General features: G+C 42.3%; 1 protein-coding gene across 1 annotated transcript; it reads right to left on the reverse strand.

The window, feature by feature from the left end:
* Nucleotides 1-8,188: 8,188 nt before the first annotated feature.
* On the reverse strand, nt 8,189-15,304 carry LOC127312633 (type 2 DNA topoisomerase 6 subunit B-like). Its single transcript, XM_051343163.1, has 12 exons — nt 15,053-15,304; nt 14,867-14,978; nt 14,712-14,795; nt 14,296-14,322; nt 13,914-14,025; nt 13,756-13,837; nt 13,490-13,510; nt 11,975-12,168; nt 11,099-11,240; nt 10,604-10,797; nt 10,367-10,487; nt 8,189-8,758 (listed from the first exon to the last, which is right to left on the reverse strand). The coding sequence occupies exons 1-12, from the start codon at nt 15,101-15,103 to the stop codon at nt 8,459-8,461; spliced, it is 1,440 nt and encodes a 479-aa protein (XP_051199123.1). The 5' UTR covers nt 15,104-15,304; the 3' UTR covers nt 8,189-8,458.
* Between the last annotated feature and the right edge of the window lie 5,003 nt (nt 15,305-20,307).

Below are 20,307 nucleotides of genomic sequence, written 5' to 3' on the forward strand. Positions count from 1 at the left end.
GCAAAATCAGTTAGTGGGAGCTTGCTATTTAGAGATAAAAGATTACCAATGACAAGCTTATTTGTGTTGTCCATCACTATTAATTTCTTACGAATAAAAAATATTATAATTATACATGTAGAATTCGTTCATACATACAATGCATCCGTACTTGCATACATTCATATAAGCTCAAAAGTTTTTCACTCTTCATTGTCTACTGTACATTTAGTTCATATAAGAGTCGATGACCGGTGAAAGGCAAACCAAATTAATTAGCAGCATCACTGGATAAACAAATTGCACAAGCACGAGCATAGATATAACCCTCCATGTAAAATCAGAGCTTAACATAGGCATCAACCATTTTGTTCTTCATGACATCAAGATCCCCTCGAGTTCTGATTCAGCAACCACATCCTCACCCTTCATAAGAAAAACCCTTAAATTATGCACAATTCATAGATGCTACCATCGTACTTGCCTAATGTAATTTTTCATCAAAAGTGGGCAACGTGTACTTCTATGATGTTATTTGACAAAGGTGGGAAGCGTTCTACATCAGTGTGCAATACAACATTGCACGACAACTATAACTTAGAAGCACGCGGAATCGACTCAAACCTGAGCATTTACAGGGAACTCCGCATGAACATTTTTTTATCCAATGTTGTGGTTAGTAGTGAAGAGAACACCCGTGCCAGAGGTCTTTCCCATGTTTCTAAGCACCATGCACTACACAGTTTAAGAACGCATATGCTGCTTTAGACAAATAGACCATTAGTTGAACTAACAGAAAGAAGCGATGTGCTCGATTTTCATTATGTACAGAGCAGAGAACTACAAGGATAGCAAGAATTGTAGAGAGGCATTATAACTATATAACCTATATAAAAGCTAAACAGATTTGGGCGTCCTCATATATAGATTGCTATTTATCCACTCATTCATCCGATCATTGTGTGACACGTGCGTATCTTTGTTATCGCTACGTCAATTTGGTCTACCGGTTGTTTTTTCTTTACTTTTTCTTCGGATGTGGGAGTTACCTGCTACCGATCGGGGTGCCGGTGGTTATGGTCGGTTTAGAGCAGCGGGTTTTTATTCGGTGGTGTGCCTACGTGCCTTTCTCTCTATCCTCGCTACGTCTCCACCAGCAGACCCAACCCCAGGCGCCTCTCCTCTTCTTTTCCCAACCAGCCACGACCACGACCACGACCTCTCCTCTTTTCACTATGAGAGGCGCCTATGGCTGGCGCGGCCAATCCCAGGCGCAGCGCCCCCCTTCGGCCTCTCCCGTCCTCAGATGTGCCAGCCTGCTCATCCCCAAGAATCCCAACATATGTTTCATCCCTCTCTAATCTTAATGCTCTATCTAGATGGATTGGCGGAATGAGCTTCAGAATGGAAAGGAGGAGTACAAAGGTGTCGTCACAGAATGACGTAGGGCTGAGATCAGGGGAAGGAGGTGGCGGCAGGGAGACTGCAGCGACTGCGATGAGCTCCGCTTTCTTCCGCGCTGTTAGATCATCTTTTTATCTGTCCGTGGCTTTTTATTTCTTTCCACCGTGTTACTGCTTCTGGTTTTGTATTCATGTTGCCTTATAAGATCATCTCTAGCAAAGTCCATAAACGGGCCAAACCGAAAAATAACCGCCAGTTTACGGGTTCGGGCGGAAAAATGGCGCCAATGAATAACCGTAAAAGGGCCAAAACCGAAAAACTTTTTTCGGACCGAGACCGAAAACCCAAATCGGCCTGTATTTATAGGGTCACTCGAGCGAACCGAAGGCAGCCCGAACACAATCCCTAGTTTGCGCGCGAGGGAAGTTTCACCTCCTCCCAACCGCCGCCGCCGCCGTCGATCTGCACGCCCTGACCTTCCTCTGCGCCGCCGTCGCCCGATTTCTCCGCCATGAGTCTCGAATCGATCGAGCCGGACGCCGTTGCTAGCTTTCCGGCCCTGCCACCCTCTCCCGCGGTCGCCGGTGGTTCCGCCCCTACACCAACCACCCCGGTGACCCCCACGAAGCCCGCGGACGTCGCTACCACGGTCTCATCGACGGGCGTGGTGAAGCGTTGTGTCCGGCGTGCCTGGAGCATCCCCTATGTAGCGGGGACGAGCTCGGGGCGCCGGACACCGTATTAAGCCACACCGGACGGAAAGAGCATTTGGCGCGCAGATGAAAACGATTTTTTGTTTGACGCGCTCCAAATCTATTTGGGGACCGTTTTAGGGACACGGCTGGAGATGCTCTAACAGCATGGTCGTGGTCGCTTGTGCTTCGATGCATGACACGCTGAAAGACCTCTCTCCAATTAACCTTTTCAGCTTCATGAGTGGATCCCGTTTAATATTTTCTCTTGACATATCTTATTATCTCAGCGTATACGCGTTTAAAACTTGTGACGTTTCCTATTTCAGCGGGATCAATACTGGTCGGGTGTTTTTTTTTTCTAGATTATTTTACACATACATATCCTATTCCAACACGATCTAGACTGGCGAAGTGTTCGATTATATTAACCCACATGCGTCAGGATGAGGAAGAGGAAGGAGGGTGAGGAAACGAAGGCAATGAAGAGAAGGAGGTTAATGCAGCCGACAAATATCATTTATTTGGAAGCATTGTTTGCAACCTCGACGGGCACCCTATCAACAACAAAAAGGGTAAACTCATCGTGATTGAAGCGGCATCATCCAACATGATCCAGGTGTCGATCGACAAGTGCCTCACCAGTGTCTCTGCAAACTAGCTCATCCCCGGTGAGCATACTGATGAGAGGTGGAATGCCTTGTTGAAGCAGGAAGAGAAGATTGTGATCGACAAGGAAAGAGTTGCCCTGAAGAAAAGGAAGGAGGACTTCATGATATTTACCACCGACACTTTGGGAATATACGAGGAGGTGAAGATGGTGCACATGTACTACCGCAGCATGATCTTGAAAGAAATTGTTGATCGGAGGGCGGCAGCATCGGGAACGGCAGTAGCAGTTGTGTCCGTGACGACGACAGCAGCCGCATCCGTGACGGCTTAAGCATCGGCATCCGTGAGTACACCTACGACGGTATCAACATCGGCAAGTACATGTCCAACGACATCGGTTGCTATGACAGCGACACCAATTTTGTCGTCGGGTGAGTAGGATGGCGTCATGGTTCTAGATGAACCTGTGCTGCCATGGACGGTTAACAACTACCGGTTTTGTTAGATGTATTTTTGCCTTGGTTTGTAATATTGATCGACGAGACGATGGCTGCAACATCGAACTCTACCTTCTTGGACGCTGGAGATGCCCTTATGACGGACATTGTTCGGGAACGTAGTTGGGAATGCTCTAAATCTTATTTTATTAAAATGAAAAAAGCAACATAAAACTACCTTTGCTTGTGAATAGATACGTGAGGTTGATCTAAATTTGGATATATCTAGACACTAAATATGTGGACGCTATTTACTATCTAGATACATCTAGATTTAGATCTAAGACGTATATTTATAGATGAAGGAAGTATATCCATATATCTTGTTACACGTGGATATATATTAGCCTCAAGGGATCTCTTATGCAGTTTCTAAAAAAAGGGATCTCTTATGTACTAGTGCAAGCTGATTTTACAAGTTGGTATACCGCTATGAGGATCTAGAATATTTTGGAATTCTAAAACGTCATTGTCATTTTTTTCTCAGTAAATCAGCTTACATGTAGTTTCCCTGTAATTAGGTATCTGTTCACCTTTTGAAATTTGTTTAGAGAGGGCACACGTAAACTCGTACCTCATGCACTGGCGTGATCAGCACGCACGTGTGAAGTGCCGAACAGGAACAAGGAAAAAAGATGTACGACCGAACTGACAACAGTGCGACACGTCACCAAATCAATCATCAGGCAGAAAAGCTCTGCAAAGGAGGCCACGCGAGCGGCAGAAATGCACAGCTCACAGGCACTGCCACTGAATCCCCTGTGCCCTGTGCGACGGCGGAGGAAAACCCCCGATACGCGTGCGTGTGTACGAACGAGGGACGAATCTTGTACCGTGTGCTTGCTAACCAAATCCCTCTTTCCGAAAATATTTCCTCCTTTGCGTGTGGTCCAATAATTTAGAATCCAGCTTCTGCCTTCTTTCCAGGAAGATGTGGCTTGTGAGAATTATATTTTTATTAAAGACTAATCAATGCAACTTTATCTACATACACATTTTACTTTAAACGTGCCATGTGAAAGATGTTGTGTGTAGATCCCACATGACCATGTGGCTTATGCATTGTGTGAGGGTTATGCTTGCGTTGTCCTATATCCCTATTTTTGAGGTGCCTTCCCACATGCTTTACCTACCATGTACTCTTTTGAGGTGCCTTTCCACATGCTATATGGGCTACCTACCATGTACTCTTTTATAAGTTATTTCGTAAAAACATATGCACTACATTAGGCTATGTGTCTAGTAGAAGAATTGCTTTCACAATACAGACAGAAAATTGCTTTCACAAAGAATGTCTCCTAGAAAGGTACTCTAAATTCTGAATTTGTAAGTGTATCACTTGATTTTGCTTCTGCTGAGCAGAAGTGTGTTAACTGTTGTAGATCGTTCTATTGGTTTCCTAAATTGTGCATGCATTCCAGAGTTCGACAAAGAATGTCTCCTAGGAAGCTACTCATACTTGCAGGTGTATTTTATTTTGTTATATTTTTGTATGATAGTTGACAGTCTCGACATACAGACAGAATATGTATATGACATATATTTGCAGGTGCACTTTGTTCTATCATATTAAATTCAGAATTGCTGTACTCATACTGCACGCATGATGCTCTCTGTGGTCTGGGAAATAAATGTTCTTGGTGTAAGACAATCTTCCAAACTCACTTATTTGTTTGCCGAAGCATCAGTTCCAGTTTTCCAGTTAAAATGTCTATTGAAGGCATCCTTCCGATTGCTAGCACATTTTTTTTAGCTTGCCTGCTGAACGAAACATTTGCAGCTACTGTTGTTTTGCTTATGTTGTTGAGTTTGATTGGCTGGTTATACTAGGTATTTATGCATAGCAGAAGGTGACATCCAGTTGCGTGTTATAGTTGGTAGTTGTGTATGCCTAGGGATTCTCATACGTATATTCACTTCCAAACAAAATGGTTCTACAAAAAAAATAGCCCTTGGCAATGCTTCTTCTGATAATACCATATGACAATTCGGAAAGGCATGCCATTATAAAAGGAAATATTTATTTTTAGACCTTTTTACATCAAAATAAAACCTTGCGCGCACTGAAGGGTACGCCACAGTTATTAGTTATACTTCATTTATATTTGTGTTCTTCGCAGTCCTTTCTGTGTATTATACAAAAGGTATATGACTGCATTGGAAAAACTCACCAAATTAAGCAAATTCATGTTGGATTCAATTCACTACCGTCCCTATACAAGAAAATTAGCTAGGTCACCTATTGTCCAGGTACAGATGAACATGGCATTTGAAAGGTCCCTATACAGGTATTTGACCACAACGTTCAGCTATTACTATTCAGGTATGCTTACACATTTGGTCATAGTATCAACTATGTGTGCATCTTACATTCAGCTACTTAAAAAAATGCTCTGTAAAGTTACCAAATGATAATGCATTTTTACTGTATTTTGCTCAGGATCGCCCTTCTATGTGTCTGTGTCATTCGTCATACCTTACAGATTTGATCGAGATTTCTACAGAGAGCAAATATAAATGTCCACTACTTGATGTGGTTGTGCACGCTCATGCAGTCTTGGACGGTATACACTCTACCTACATTTCACTGAGGCAAGTTTCTATGAGATACTTAATGCCACTGGTGGATCCACATCTAGCTAAGGGGGTGCACTTCATATTTGTTTTATGTGAACGCAAGTGGTATCATGCTCTCGGGCATTTCATCGAACACCTCTTGTGCATAAGAGGAGAAAAGTCAAACCCACCACCCCTTGTGAATAGAAGTGAAACACCAAGTAGCTCACACACAAGCCAAGTGTGTTGCAGTATTTATAGTGGTGGGCCTTTAGTCGCGGTTGGCCAGACCAACCGGGACCTAAGGTCCGCCCGTACACCAGCTGTCAACCGTGACCGTTGGACCCAGAGCTTCAATCGCGGTTCGCCTGCAGAATCAGGACTAAAGACCCCATTAGTCCCGGGCCAAACTGTTTGGAAACTAATGGGGTGGTATGGAAGCCCTGTTTTCTACTAGTGTCTCAATGCACCCTGGTTCCAAAACCTGTAGCTCCGCCACTGCTTAATGCACAATTTCTTACTGATGTCTATGTACACCCCTAATTTCCGTCCAGAGAGAACTAATAACTAGGCTTGAATGCAGGGTTGCTATCACACAATGAGAGTTGGCTTCAGATATCTAAAACCCCGTTTACACGAATTCAACTCTTGGTCCATTGATGACACTGTGATTATGGATACACTTTACTAAGTTTCTATCGTATTACAGACAAGTTGTGTGAGCTCTTTCTGTTATCTAAAAACCAGGGTTTGATGCTACAGCTGGAGCTTTTTATGTTTGGATTATTCTACGTGGCTATAATTAGTATGCTGAAGATCCTTCTTAGTTTCGTCTATATTTTGTACTCCCTACTGTTGTAATCACTCTATGCAGCGGAAAGATGTGGTTTCTGAGCCTAATTTCTATCAGTTTCAGTTCATTTAAGCAAATACAGAGATAACGAACCTCAATGCACTAAGTAAACTGACGATAAAGTTCAGAGTTTTACGCTCAATGCATTGTGATCTCCAGGTCTGCGTAATGACAAGATATGGTCTCCGTATGCTTTAATTTTGCACCTTTAGTCTACAGTTTCGGTTCATTCTGATGAGCACAGGGAACAAATCTCAATGTTTTTAGTAAACTAAAGATAGAGCTAAATGTGGTACAATCCTCTTTCTTTAACCTACGGCGAGAAATTCAGAGCTAGCTAACCCAACAAAATAGCAAAGCAGAAAAAATAGCTTTAAGTGACTGAGGACTGAGGAGAGAGAAACATACTGATATGGATACCTGTGCATTTCTCGGGCCAGGCCGGGCCGACCAAAGCCTGACGGAAAAACCTTGGCCCGACCGTCGGGCCAAAAAAATTAGGCCAAGCCCGGCCCATCGCAGAGAAAGCCCGTCGAACCTCGGGCCTCGGGCTAGGCCGCTTCAGTAAATGGCATAAAATCACAGCCTAGGCCCAGCCCGACCCAAGCATCGGGCCAAAAAATCAGGCCTAGGCTCAGCCCGGAGACATGGTCGGGTCGGGCTTAGCCCGGGAACTATGGGCCGGCCAGGCCGGGCTGCCCATGGCCAGATAGCATACCTGAATATCAGCTAGATCCGCCCCTCGCCCCTTTCGGCCCGCCGAAAGCAATTGCCGCTGACCAGTTCTTTCCCTCTGTAAGCTCATCGGTGAGGTTGATGATGATGATGATGATCGAGGTGCCGCATCTCGGCCAGCGACGAGGATTCTCGCCACGCCCACAGAATCTTGCTTCTGCTCTAGAGGATTAGATCTTCGCTGCTACCAAAAATTCATCTCTCTGTGCCCCCTGCGGAGCTCCTTCTTTTCATTTCGGTTTGCACTTTGCTAATCTTGCCCCTCGGAATGTTCTGTCCTTCTACTCCCTTCTATTCATCGTTTCAGTTAGATTTTTTTCAGTGGATTGTTTTGACGTATTTGTCTAGAACCGTTTACTGTGACGTGTTACAATTGGCTTCCATGCATCACTAGGGTTGTCCACGCGTGCCTTCGTGACTGTACATGTTCTTTGTCGTCGAGTTCAGGTGAATTTTAACCCATTCACATTCTTTCGTTATTTGGAGCACCCCTCTAAACCAGTTCAGTTAGACCCTAAACTTAGGTTATTGCACGAAATATGTCAAACTTTCCAAAATAATAAGTTGCAAAACTCATACTTTTATACCCCATGATATAATCTCATCTATTTATGGAAATAGGTAGTATTACTTTCCATGTCAACAAAAAACTGTTTTATCAATTAAAATATTCTTTCACCTTTTTCATAATCAGCAAAGTCCATCTCACATTTTTTTGAAACTATTTTTTATAAATTATCACAACCTATAACATGTATATCCTCACCTTCCAAAGTGAAAACCCTATGTTCACATGTTCAATATTTTCAAACTAAATCATGTTTTCAATTCTAGATATAAACAAATCTTGCAAGTTCCACTAAGTAAAAAACATCCTAAAATCCCAATAAAATTCCTGGAGTTAGCACTCGTCTTCCTAGAGTCAAAACTAGCATTGAACATCATGGCATGGTGCAAGTTTCGAGCAAAGTAGCCCCTCTCTCCCTCCTCTCCCTCCCTCTTTGAAGCAAGCGGCTCTTAGAAAAAAACAACTCTTCGTTTTCTATTTTGAATTGTTTTAAACAAGGTGTTGCTCAATGTGGAGTGAGTGAACATGACAGTTCATACTTTCTAGTAAATTGGAACCAATGCTAGTAATCGGAAACCATATCATCATCTCCATCTTCCTCATCCAGCTGTTCGCTATCTTCATCCAACTTCTCGCACTCGAACAGATAAGGCGTGCTCTCCACAACATTCTCCTTGGTGTCGTTCATCTCGATGATACGGGCCATCTTGTCGCTGATGCAGGATCTGACCGCCCCTTCAGAGATGTCGTGGTCGGAGCCCAGGCCGAGAAGCGTGAAGCATTCATCTTGGAACTCTTGGTCATTGGATGACGAGATTAGACCAGCGATCGATTCTGCAAGGTCGGGAACATATTCGCAGATCTGGAATGATATATAATCAGCAGCTCGTGTTACTGGTCATCAGTTAAGGTAGCGGAAGGAAGAATAATTTACCAGACAATTCACACATTTTTAAGGCCATGCCCGGTTGCCAGTTGCAAGGTGCAACCAACCAAAGCTCTAACTGTGTCCTGGTAATAGCTAATAGCAACACTAATGTACATACTACAAAAGTTGTATCATGTAACCAGGGATGGAGCTAGGAAATTCATACTACAGGGTCAATCAAACAAACAACCCATGTGTGAGTTAGTAGCAATATTCACACATTTTCAAGGTCATGACTGGTTGGCAATTGCAAGGTGGAAGCAACCAAAGCTGTAACTGTGTCCTGGTAATAATTACTAGCAATAGCAGTGGACATACTAGGAAGGTGTAGCCTGTAACCAGGGACAGAGCTACGAAATTTGTACTGTAGGGCCAATCAAACACGACCCATGTGTGAGGTAGGTACTCTCGGGGACATACAACATATGTTAGTTTAATTCCAGGTGACATCTGGGGGATTTTGCCTTTTTTAACCACAGGGAGAGCGATGGCCCTGCTTGCCCATTAGCAATATAAACAGAACTACCATTCACTATTTGTTTGGCAGATAAATGCAGTAACATAATTACGAAGAAAAGTACAGTTAGCTGCCACCAATGTTTCAGCTGTGTCCCAATGATAACTACAAGCAAGAGTATACAGGGTATACAAGATGAACCAGACTTGTGTTCACTCTTCGTTTCACAGACAATAGCAGTATATTGGTAATGAAGGATAGCGAGATTATTTGAAAATGGAGTTAGAAATAATCGCAGCACTATTTCACAAACCTACACGATCTGCTTAATACTATGACAAATGAAAGTGTAGTGCTAAAGTTATGGACAGGGTGTTATAGTACTGTACCAGGGTAGCCTTATAATTGGAATGGAAAATGTCAGAAAACGTCGGCACAGCTCATGGTGTTTCTGTTTTCCAGGCCAGGTAACATATGAATATGTAATGCTTATTAAGTACCTTGTTTCTATCAGAAACTCCTAAGAGGTCGTTTGGTATCCATCATTTGGGCCTGGAATCCTGGAATTCATTTTGGAATTCCATAGGTGGGCTGTTTGGTTGCCACAGAATTGTGCTGTCATTTCATTTAGGAATTCTAGCAAAATGACTGCATGGGTAAACATGATTCCAAGCTGAAACCTGTCATTTGCAATTCTCTATGGAAGCCTCTACACATTCAATATCGAATTCTGCTGTCATTTGCAATTCCTGTGGCAACCAAACAAGTGTATATTTCTGAAATTACAATGTAAATGAAATGAATACATGTATTCATTTTCAAATGCTACAAACGAAATGAAAGCCTGGCTTCCAAACGACCTCTAAAACAGTAATGTCAGTTGGGGTTGTTTTCACTGTTATTTGCACAGAATAAGACAATTTGCACCTGAGTCTATCTGATGGCAGTACTGCATCAGCTCTCACCAACTAACAATAATATTTCTTCAGTTAAAGAATTATAACAGACTGAAAATACATGAGGATTGAAGTCCACACAAATATGTTAGTTTAGAGAAAACATGTAGTAATAGATAAGGCACATACTTTCTTTCCATGACAACTGAGAAAGTCTCCTGCATGATCTTCTTTCAAGCGACACAATGCAGACTTAAGTGCCTTCCTCACAAGATATTTATCTGGTTCAGATCTCTGCCATTCTTGCACTGTAGCTAAAGCAAGTAAAGGATACCAGGAAAAAAAAACTAGGGAAAACCCGATAGAGAATATCCACGGCAAACAATCACTAGAAAAGAATGTATGAATGGAACGGAAACTGGATATACTCCATGGTAAGTGTGAATGGCAATATCAACACGAGAAAATGTAAGGTTATCCCACTGAAGCACAGCATTTCCTTCATCATCCATGAAACCTCCTTTTAGCTTGAAACCGTAGCTTTGCCAGTCCATGCTCATGAGAACATTGAAGGATGACTGTGATATGGTACAGGGTATGAAGTCTTCAAAATGCAAAACCTACAATTAGGCATTTCACCATCCATCAGAAGCAATGAGGCTCAGCTGAATCATGCTATCACCATACAAACTGACATGTCATGATGTTTAACTTCTGGTAAGCTCACTCAGTAAGTAAAATAGAAGTATGTAACTGTAAAATCAGACTGCTGACGGGATTCTCTGACTTAGCCCAGCCTGGCTTTGGGTCATTGGCAGGCGGGTCCCACATCTGATGGGCCCCATGTGCCAGTGACTCAGAGTCAGGGGGAGGGGCGAAGTCAGAAAATCTGTGCCTGTAACATAAAGGTTTGGTGTAAACCTGAGAGGATGAACAGTTAACCATCCAACAAGTCAAATCAGTTACTGTATGTGCAATCATTATGACAACTTCGACAAGTAACCCTTTATCTCTTCTTCTGTCTACAATCTTGGCTGATCCAGTTCCAACCTTCAGACGATCTCTGAAACGAGAATCAGAAAGTAGAAGGATAGATTACAGATTATGTCTAGAAAATTATAATGCCTAAATCACTAAATATAGCTCAAGCGAAAGTTGTAACAATTTCAGCTGTAAAAAAACATCATGCCTTCAACAGTAAATATTGTTGACACAGACATCTAAGAATCAATGACTGCAAGATAATTTTCAGCATTGATTCTTCACTAATTTTCCCTTTCTCTACCTGACACTGGAAAAACAATGTAAATGAACAAGAATCTACTTCAGTTAAGAGAAACATAAGTGAGAACAGATCAAGTTATCCACTTAACAGGGTGAATAACCTATGAAAGCTGATAGAAGGCAAAATACAATTCCCCAGGGATATCATTCCATCCAAATGAAAGTTCAAGGAAAAAAAAAACTCAAAGATGAATTCTAATGATAAACCAGTACCATTGAAAGTTGGAATCTTGAAGATAAAAAATATATATATATATTACTTAGGAAGTACGAAAAATGGATGAAAGGAGTCCTAAAGTTAGTAGAAAAAGAATATCACTGTTGCAGGCTCTTTTCAGGAGCCAATGCAGCATAAATTAGCACAATCCTTATCTAGTTGCCTTTAGGTAATAGTAAGACAGCTTCAAAACAAATATCGTGGAACACATGTGAGCAATTTTGGCAAAACCATGTTAGAAGCCCAACTGAAAATACGTAAAGCAGCCACATCAAATTGAGCAATTAATGTTTTACCTATTCAGACAGCATGCATCACACTTTTCACAAGTGTTTCCATGTGAGAGGGCGTAATCTTTAAGGCCAGAAACTAGCCGCTCAATATTTGGTGTGGCAATAGATAGATAGGCATCATCAGAATCATGTGGCAGACAAACATTTCTTGATCCAGTAGTTCCTGTTTGCTCCACGGCTAGCTCAATTGCTAAGTCCTGAGTAGGTACAACGTAACACAACCAAACACGCACAAGAGATCAGGATAAGAAGAAGAAAAAAAGGAAGCAAGAACAGAAATATACTACAATTTTATGCCTACTTGATGTTCAACAAGAAAAACTGAACATATTTTTAAATAAGTTAATACGACCGATTATTGCATGTCATCATCAATATTTTAAAATTGCAGCATCTGAAGACATCACATATGCTTATATACTAATACACTTATTGTTCTATTAAATGAGAATGAATATTCTTGAATTGTTTGTTTGGAATTGCTGCTGGTGTGATGGCATAACATATGTCTATTGAATCAGCAGGAATATCAGTTTCTATGGGATAATCAGTAGGAATCTACATATTTAGCAGCCTAACAGGCACCACACACTATGAAAGCATGGACACTGATATACACATATTAGAAATATTTTTGCGGTCAATCCATATTTAATTTGTTCTGCCTTGTCATACCAATATCGAAGACATGTGAAATTTGGCAAATGTATCTATATATTTTCATCAGAAGGCTGTCAAGAATTTTTTAACTAAATACATCCATATCAACCTCCTAATGCTAGGGTTCTGAGTTTTCTCTTTTTCAATCGTATAAACTGATGAGCACCACATTGATATCTGTAATTTCAGCCAAATAAAGCTACAAAAACACACGTATATGCATCTGGATTTGCATATCATGTACAAAGAGATCAGCCTCCATGTAAATGGCACAAAATTATGTCATGCACCATGTACAAAATTATAATGCAATTTAAACGTTGGACTTTACAAAGTTCAAATATCATTAATCAAAGCAATGTAAGTACCATTATTCTTTCAACAAGAAAGGCTAACCCTTAATTAGCGCACCCATGATAAACAACATTATTACTGCTACTATATCAACGTACTCCCTCGGTCCCGGTTTACAGGGCCTACGCGCATCCCTAAATCATCAATTTCAGTAACATAATTTAAATTATATAACACAAAAATTATATCATTAGAAAGTTGAACTTTAAGTTTTCCAATGATATATGTTTTGTAATATATAACCTACATTACATTGATCAAATGTACGACCTAGAAACATGCGCAAAACTTATAAATCGGGACGGAGGTAGTATTATGCATAGCTGTCGTGATGTGTAGGCACCGAAAATTCTGAGTTGAGGGTGCAATGACTTAAGATTTAAGGGTTTAATGGAAGTAGAAAACTGAGATGTGATTATGAGATGCGAGAGCAGAATAGTGCCAAGAAAATGATACGAGATCTTAAGATTACATGGTGTGATATAGCAGTTCAGAAATACTCACAGCTGCTCTTAGCACAAATATCTGCATAGGTTAATAATGAAAAGGGTCAGAAAGTATATGAGCCATCAACAAGAAATAAATGCTTAACCACATTAAGTCAATGATTATGTTATATTCGAGTTGATTTCTTCAGAAAAATTCTATTATAAAATAAGTATCAGGATTCAGTATTCACAGGGACTACATATCACAACGCAAAACTGTTTGCTAAGGTTGAGCATAATTGTGGTGAAAAAAGTGAAACATGTATGTTTAGCAAGACAGACCTTACGTACAAAGCCAGTCAGCCATAATATGAATTCATCAAGGTCAGCTTCATTTGAAAGACAAATGCATACTTCAGTTCCACTGCACAACAAAGGCATGTATGATTCAAGTAACCCCAGTATACGATGGTGGTGTCAAAAGACAAGAGATGACCTGCCTGAAATTTGCACTATTCTTGTATGTGGTCGCCAGCTTGCTGAATCTTGCACTTGAAGATGTTTCTTCTTGAAGATTGAATTGATAATGATAAATAGCTTTGTCATTGATTCCTACAATAATGAAACAAGGCAAGAAACCATCAACAGCCTTCCTGAAATCACAATATCATCAGCCAAATATAAAGCTTTTTCTTTGGCAAAATATTTCTATGATCCTTCCATTCTCTTTGAACGTCGTTTTCGAATGTGTGCAACCAACATTTGAAGACTCCGACCACGAATGCACGCAAAGAAACCGAGGTTCTACCATACAGCAGGAGATGGTACATAACAAAAGTGAAACAATTAACGATGCAATACATGGAGGAAACGTAAGCATACCAGTAGTTGTGATCAAGAGGGTGCCATCTGCAGATAAGAAAAGCTGTTTCAGACAGAAAGTTGAATGCAGAAATATTTTCAAGACTAAATCAGATGAATATCTAAAGCAAGTAACGCTGCTGCATCGCAGTTGGTACTCCAATTGAATGCTGACTTGGAAGTGAAAACTAAGGCTGGCAACCTCATTTCAGCGGTGCTGATATTGTCAAATGTTGATGGCATGATTACCTGATCATCTCCAGAACTCTCGTGTATGCTGTAACAGGCTATAACTGAAGATGGGACTAGGGAGACAACTTACTTTACAGGCATTGTTTCTGACTAGGGACATTTCTAATACGCCGGCCGAGCTTCCGTGCAGATGCTCACGGGGATCACGAAATAAAATTTGTGTGCACGAGCAGATAATCACATACCCCATTTCTCCACGGGGGTCTCACGCGCCAGGGCATCTAGCTCCAGGAACTCCTCCAGCTTGCTCCCAACTCCAGTGTCGGAAACTGCATCGGTTCACACAATTGAGGACGAGACCAACTGTAATCGGAAGGAAAGAACAGTGCCGCTGCGTTACCGGAGACGCGCAGGGGCGAGGAGGCGGCGGGGTCCGAGGGGCTCTTGAGGGAGACCGTGAGCCGGCACGGAGACTCCGACATCCGGCACCGCTGCACCGCCCAGTAGATCAGCTGAAACGGAGACGCGAAACGAACTGTGAGGAGGAGGGGCGGGGCACGGGGAGAGGGGGGTAGATGATGCTTACAGAATGGAGAAGCTTCCGGTGGGGAGAGGAGGAGGAAGAGGGGGACGGCATGGAGGCGACGGGGAGGGCGGCGGCCGTTCTCGGGGACCCGGCGAGGGGGTTTGTGACGGTGCGCTGCTGTTTGGAAGCGGGAGCGAGGTTTTGACCGTAGGCGCGCGGATCGCGAAACAATGGCGGCCGCCGCTCGCCGGACCGCCGTCGACGTTCGCTTCGGCCCACGGCTCTCCGCCCTTTCCAGTTCACAAACCTAGCTTGAAGTCACTTCTTTTCAATTTAGCACAGTTTGAAGTCACTTGCGTATAGATGCAAACTACTCCTAGTATTTTAAAAATCGCAGATAAAAAAATCACAGTATTCTAGTATGTCAGAGACGTGTAGAGTCTGTTTTTGTCTTGCAAAAATTGCAGAGTATGTTTTGTTTTTAGAATAAAGCTGGCCAAACTTTTGGTGAAGATTTCGCTAGATTATAAGATGGTCAAGTAAGCAACAAAAGTGAACAACAATGGACCACATAGGAAACTAGTATCAAGCAAACGCTTTCCTTTTTTGGCATGACCATAAAAAAATTTAGACCAAAGGCACCTGGTGTCCGACTTTAACTTAATAAAGCCCACAAACGAAACACGATTACAAGAGTTCCAAAATACGACAACCATCACAACACCAAAGTCATCGGACCACCCTGGTCCCAAACAAGTATTAGGTTACAACCATAAACCATAGACGATATGATCAAAAGAAACACCAAGCTCTAAACTAGGAGACAGAAGGTTGACGTGCGGGAGCTGGTGTGCAGGTTTGGACGAAGAGCTCCTTAAGCATCGCCTCCAGCTCGTCCAGCAGTGGTTCGCCATAGCTGCATGTTAAGTCTGATTAGAAAGATACAATTGGCGGGCTAGCGAGGGAATTTTGCTTCGATCGTAAATTTATTGCGGGTTTTCCAAAGAGCCCAGCAAGTCGCAGCAAAGAGAACTCGAAGAACTCTTTTAGATTTGGTGTTTATTCTCTCTAAACATCGTTCCCACCCAGACCTAGATGTAGGATTCCATGTCACACCGAGCATGACCCTGAACCCACTCCAGACGAATTGCGCCAGCACACATTGGAAGAAAATATGGTCGACGTTCTCTGGTAGCCCGCACATGGCACATTGGGCCCCTACGATTGAGAATCTGATCATTGGAAGGCAACCTGCCTCTCGCCAACTACCAAATGAAAAAAGCAAAAGAAGCAATTGGTTCTCAAATGCCGTGACGTTTTATCTTGAGAGGCACCTTTGTCGTCCAAATTGAGTCCGCAAGAGGGAGCAAAGGACCCTGGCAAAGCATTTTATACATAGAGTTCATCGAGAAACGGCTCGAGTGTTCCAGCTTCCACACCACCTTGTCACAACCCTCTGCCGGCACCACCTCTTCAAGCTCCTGAACCAACAACCGTCACTGGTTGGATTCATCTTGTCCAAAGGTTCTCCGAAATAAAATGCGCCACCCGTCACCTTCATATGCTCGTTCAATCGTGATGTCCGGGTCAGAGCAAATTTGGAACAGCCTAGGGTACCTCACACTGAGGGCCTCCTCTCCGGTCCAATGGTCAGTCCAGAAAAGGACGCTGGAATTGTCCCCAAGAAAGAATCTAGCTCCCCTCTTAAATGCAGATTTGAGTTTATGTAAACTGTGCCAGAAGGGGGAGCCCCTGGCCGCCGTGGTCGTAAAGAACTGCTCCACCGGGTACTTGGCTTTGAGTAACTGAAGCCATAGCAATTTAATGTCATCTTCCGTAAGCATTCTCCAGATCCATTTGGCCATCATTGCCATGGTATTCAAAACGCCAAGACCACCCTGGTCCTTGGGTTTGTAAATGTCCTCCCAAGCTACCATATGGTATTTCTTTTTATTTCCTTGTCCTTTCCAGAAGAATCTGCTCCTACGCCTATCAAATCCCTCGTATGTGCCATCAGTGAGAAGGAACAGTCCCATAGAGAAAATAGGGAGGTTAGACAAATAGGCGTTGATCAAGGTTAGTCGCGCTGCTGACGACATGAACCTTCCTTGCCAGGGTTCCATCTTTAGAGCTGATGTCTACGCCCCCCTCCTTTTCCTGTAGACAGTGTTGGGCCTCCAAGAGCAGAGGTTTGTAGAACAGCAGCAAGTTTTCCCTTAAGTGGATCACCCAAGGTTTATCGAACTCAGGGAGGAAGAGGTCAAAGATATCCCTCTCATGCAACCCTGCAACCACAAAGCAAGAAGTCTCTTGTGTCCCCAACACACCTAATAGGTGCACTAGTTCGGCGAAGAGATAGTGAAATACATGTGGTATGAATATATATGAGCAGTAGCAACGGTGCCAGAAAATAGCTTATTTGGCGTGTAGTTGATGGTGGTAGTATTGCAGAGTAGTAACACGGTGAAACAAAGAAACAAGCAGTAGTAACGCAGCAGTATTTAGGAACAAGGCCTAGGGATTAGACTTTCACTAGTGGACACTCTCAACATTGATCACATAACAGAATAGATAAATGCATACTCTACACTCTTGTTGGATGATGAACACATTGCGTAGGATTACACGAACCCTCAATGCCGGAGTTAACAAGCTCCACAATTTGTTCATATTTAAGTAACCTTATAGTGTAAGATAGATCAACATAACCAAATAGATCACATCAATACCATCATAATGATAATTAACTCCACAATCTACAAGAGATCATGATCATAGCCTACGACAAGAACCACATGGTGCACACACTAGTCACCTTTACACCATGCAGGAGGAATAGAATACTTTAATAACATCACTAGAGTAGCACATAGATGAATTGTGATACAAAACTCATATGAATCTCAATCATGTAAAGCAGCTCATGAGATTATTGTATTGAGGTACATGGGAGAGAGATTAACCACATAGCTACCGGTACAGCCCCGAGCCTCGATGGAGAACTACTCCCTCCTCATGGGAGCAGCAGCGGTGATGAAGATGGCGGTGGAGATGGCAGCGGTGTCGATGGAGAAGCCTTCCGGGGGCACTTCCCCGCTCCGGCGGCGTGCCGGAACAGAGACTCCTGTCCCCCAGATCTTGGCTTCGCGATGGCGGCGGCTCTGGAAGGTTTCTGCGGGTTTCGTCGAACGTATCAGGGTTTTCGCGACGGAGGCTTTAAATAGGCGGAAGGGCAAGGTCGGTGGACTTCTGGGGGCCCACACTATAGGGGGGCGCGGCCCCACCCTTGGCCGCGCCGGCCTAGGGTTTGGTGGCCCTGTGCCCCCTCTCTGGCGGTTCTCGTGTGTTCTGGATGCTTCCGGGCAAAATAGGAACCTGGGCGTTGATTTCGTCCGATTCCGAGAATATTTCTTTACTAGGATTTCTGAAACCAAAAACAGCAGAAAACAGCAACTGGCACTTCGGCATCTTGTTAATAGGTTAGTTCCAGAAAACGCATAAATATGACATAAAATGTGCATATAACATGTAGATATCATCAATAATGTGGCATGGAACACAAGAAATTATCGATACGTCAGAGACGTATCAGCATCCCCAAGCTTAGTTCTGCTCGTCCCGAGCAGGTAAAACGATAACAAAGATAATTTCTGGAGTGACATGCCATCATAACCTTGATCAAACTATTTGTAAAGCATATGTAGTGAATGCAGCGATCAAAACAATGGTAATGACATGAGTAAACAACTGAATCATAAAGCAAAGACTTTTCATGAATAGTACTTAAAGACAAGCATCAATAAGTCTTGCATAAGAGTTAACTCATAAAGCAATAATTCATAGTAAAGGCATTGAAGCAACACAAAAGAAGATTAAGTTTCAGCGGTTGCTTTCAACTTGTAACATGTATATCTCATGGATAGTTGTCAACATAGAGTAATATAATAAGTGCAATATGCAAGTATGTAGGAATCAATGCACAGTTCACACAAATGTTTGCTTCTTGAGGTGGAGAGAGATAGGTGAACTGACTCAACAATAAAAGTAAAAGAATGGTCCTTCAAAGAGGAAAGCATCGATTGCTATATTTGTGCTAGAGCTTTTATTTTGAAAACATGAAACAATTTTGTCAACGGTAGTAATAAAGCATATGTATTATGTAAATTATATCTTACAAGTTGCAAGCCTCATGCATAGTATACTAATAGTGCCCGCACCTTGTCCTAATTAGCTTGGACTACCGGATCATCGCAATGCACATGTTTTAACCAAGTGTCACAAAGGGGTACCTCTATGCCGCCTGTACAAAGGTCTAAGGAGAAAGCTCGCATTGGATTTCTCGCTATTGATTATTCTCAACTTAGACATCCATACCGGGACAACATAGACAACATATAATGGACTCCTCTTTTATGCATAAGAATGTAACAACAATTAATAATTTTCTCATTTGAGATTGAGGATATATGTCCAAAACTGAAACTTCCACCATGGATCATGGCTTTAGTTAGCGGCCCAATGTTCTTCTCTAACAATATGCATGCTTAACCATAAGGTGGTAGATCGCTCTTACTTCAGACAAGACGAACATGCATAGCAACTCACATGATATTCAACAAAAGGTAGTTGATGGCGTCCCCAGGAACATGGTTATCGCACAACGAGCAACTTAATAAGAGATAAAGTGCATAAGTACATATTCAATACCACAATAGTTTTTAAGCTATTTGTCCCATGAGCTATATATTGCAAAGGTGAATGATGGAATTTTAAAGGTAGCACTCAAGCAATTTACTTTGGAATGGCGGAGAAATACCATGTAGTAGGTAGGTATGGTGGACACAAATGGCATAGTGGTTGGCTCAAGTATTTTGGATGCATGAGAAGTATTCCCTCTCGATACAAGGTTTAGGCTAGCAAGGCTTATTTGAAACAAACACAAGGATGAAGCGGTGCAGCAAAACTCACATAAAAGACATATTGTAAACATTATAAGACTCTACACCGTCTTCCTTGTTGTTCAAACTCAATACTAGAAATTATCTAGACCTTAGAGAGACCAATTATGCAAACCAAATTTTAGCATGCTCTATGTATTTCTTCATTAATGGATGCAAAGCATATGATGCAAGAGCTTAAACATGAGCACAACAATTGCTAAGTATCACATTACCCAAGACATTATAGCAATTACTACATGTATCATTTTCCAATTCCAACCATATAACAATTTAACGAAGAAGAAACTTCGCCATGAATACTATGAGTAGAAACTAAGGACATACTTGTCCATATGCTACAGCGGAGCGTGTCTC

The sequence above is a fragment of the Lolium perenne genome, chromosome 7, assembly GCF_019359855.2.
Source record: "Lolium perenne isolate Kyuss_39 chromosome 7, Kyuss_2.0, whole genome shotgun sequence".
Classification (NCBI taxonomy): domain Eukaryota; kingdom Viridiplantae; phylum Streptophyta; class Magnoliopsida; order Poales; family Poaceae; genus Lolium; species Lolium perenne.

Coding starts and splice junctions, on each gene's coding strand:
- LOC127312633 (XM_051343163.1), bottom strand. CDS start 15,103: ATGCCGTCCCCCTCTTCCTCCTCCTCTCCCCACCGGAAGCTTCTCCAT. Junction 14,026..14,295: donor CCTCTTGATCACAACTACTG/GTATGCTTACGT, acceptor TCATTATTGTAG/GAATCAATGACAAAGCTATT. Junction 13,838..13,913: donor AAGAATAGTGCAAATTTCAG/GCAGGTCATCTC, acceptor TTTGTTGTGCAG/TGGAACTGAAGTATGCATTT.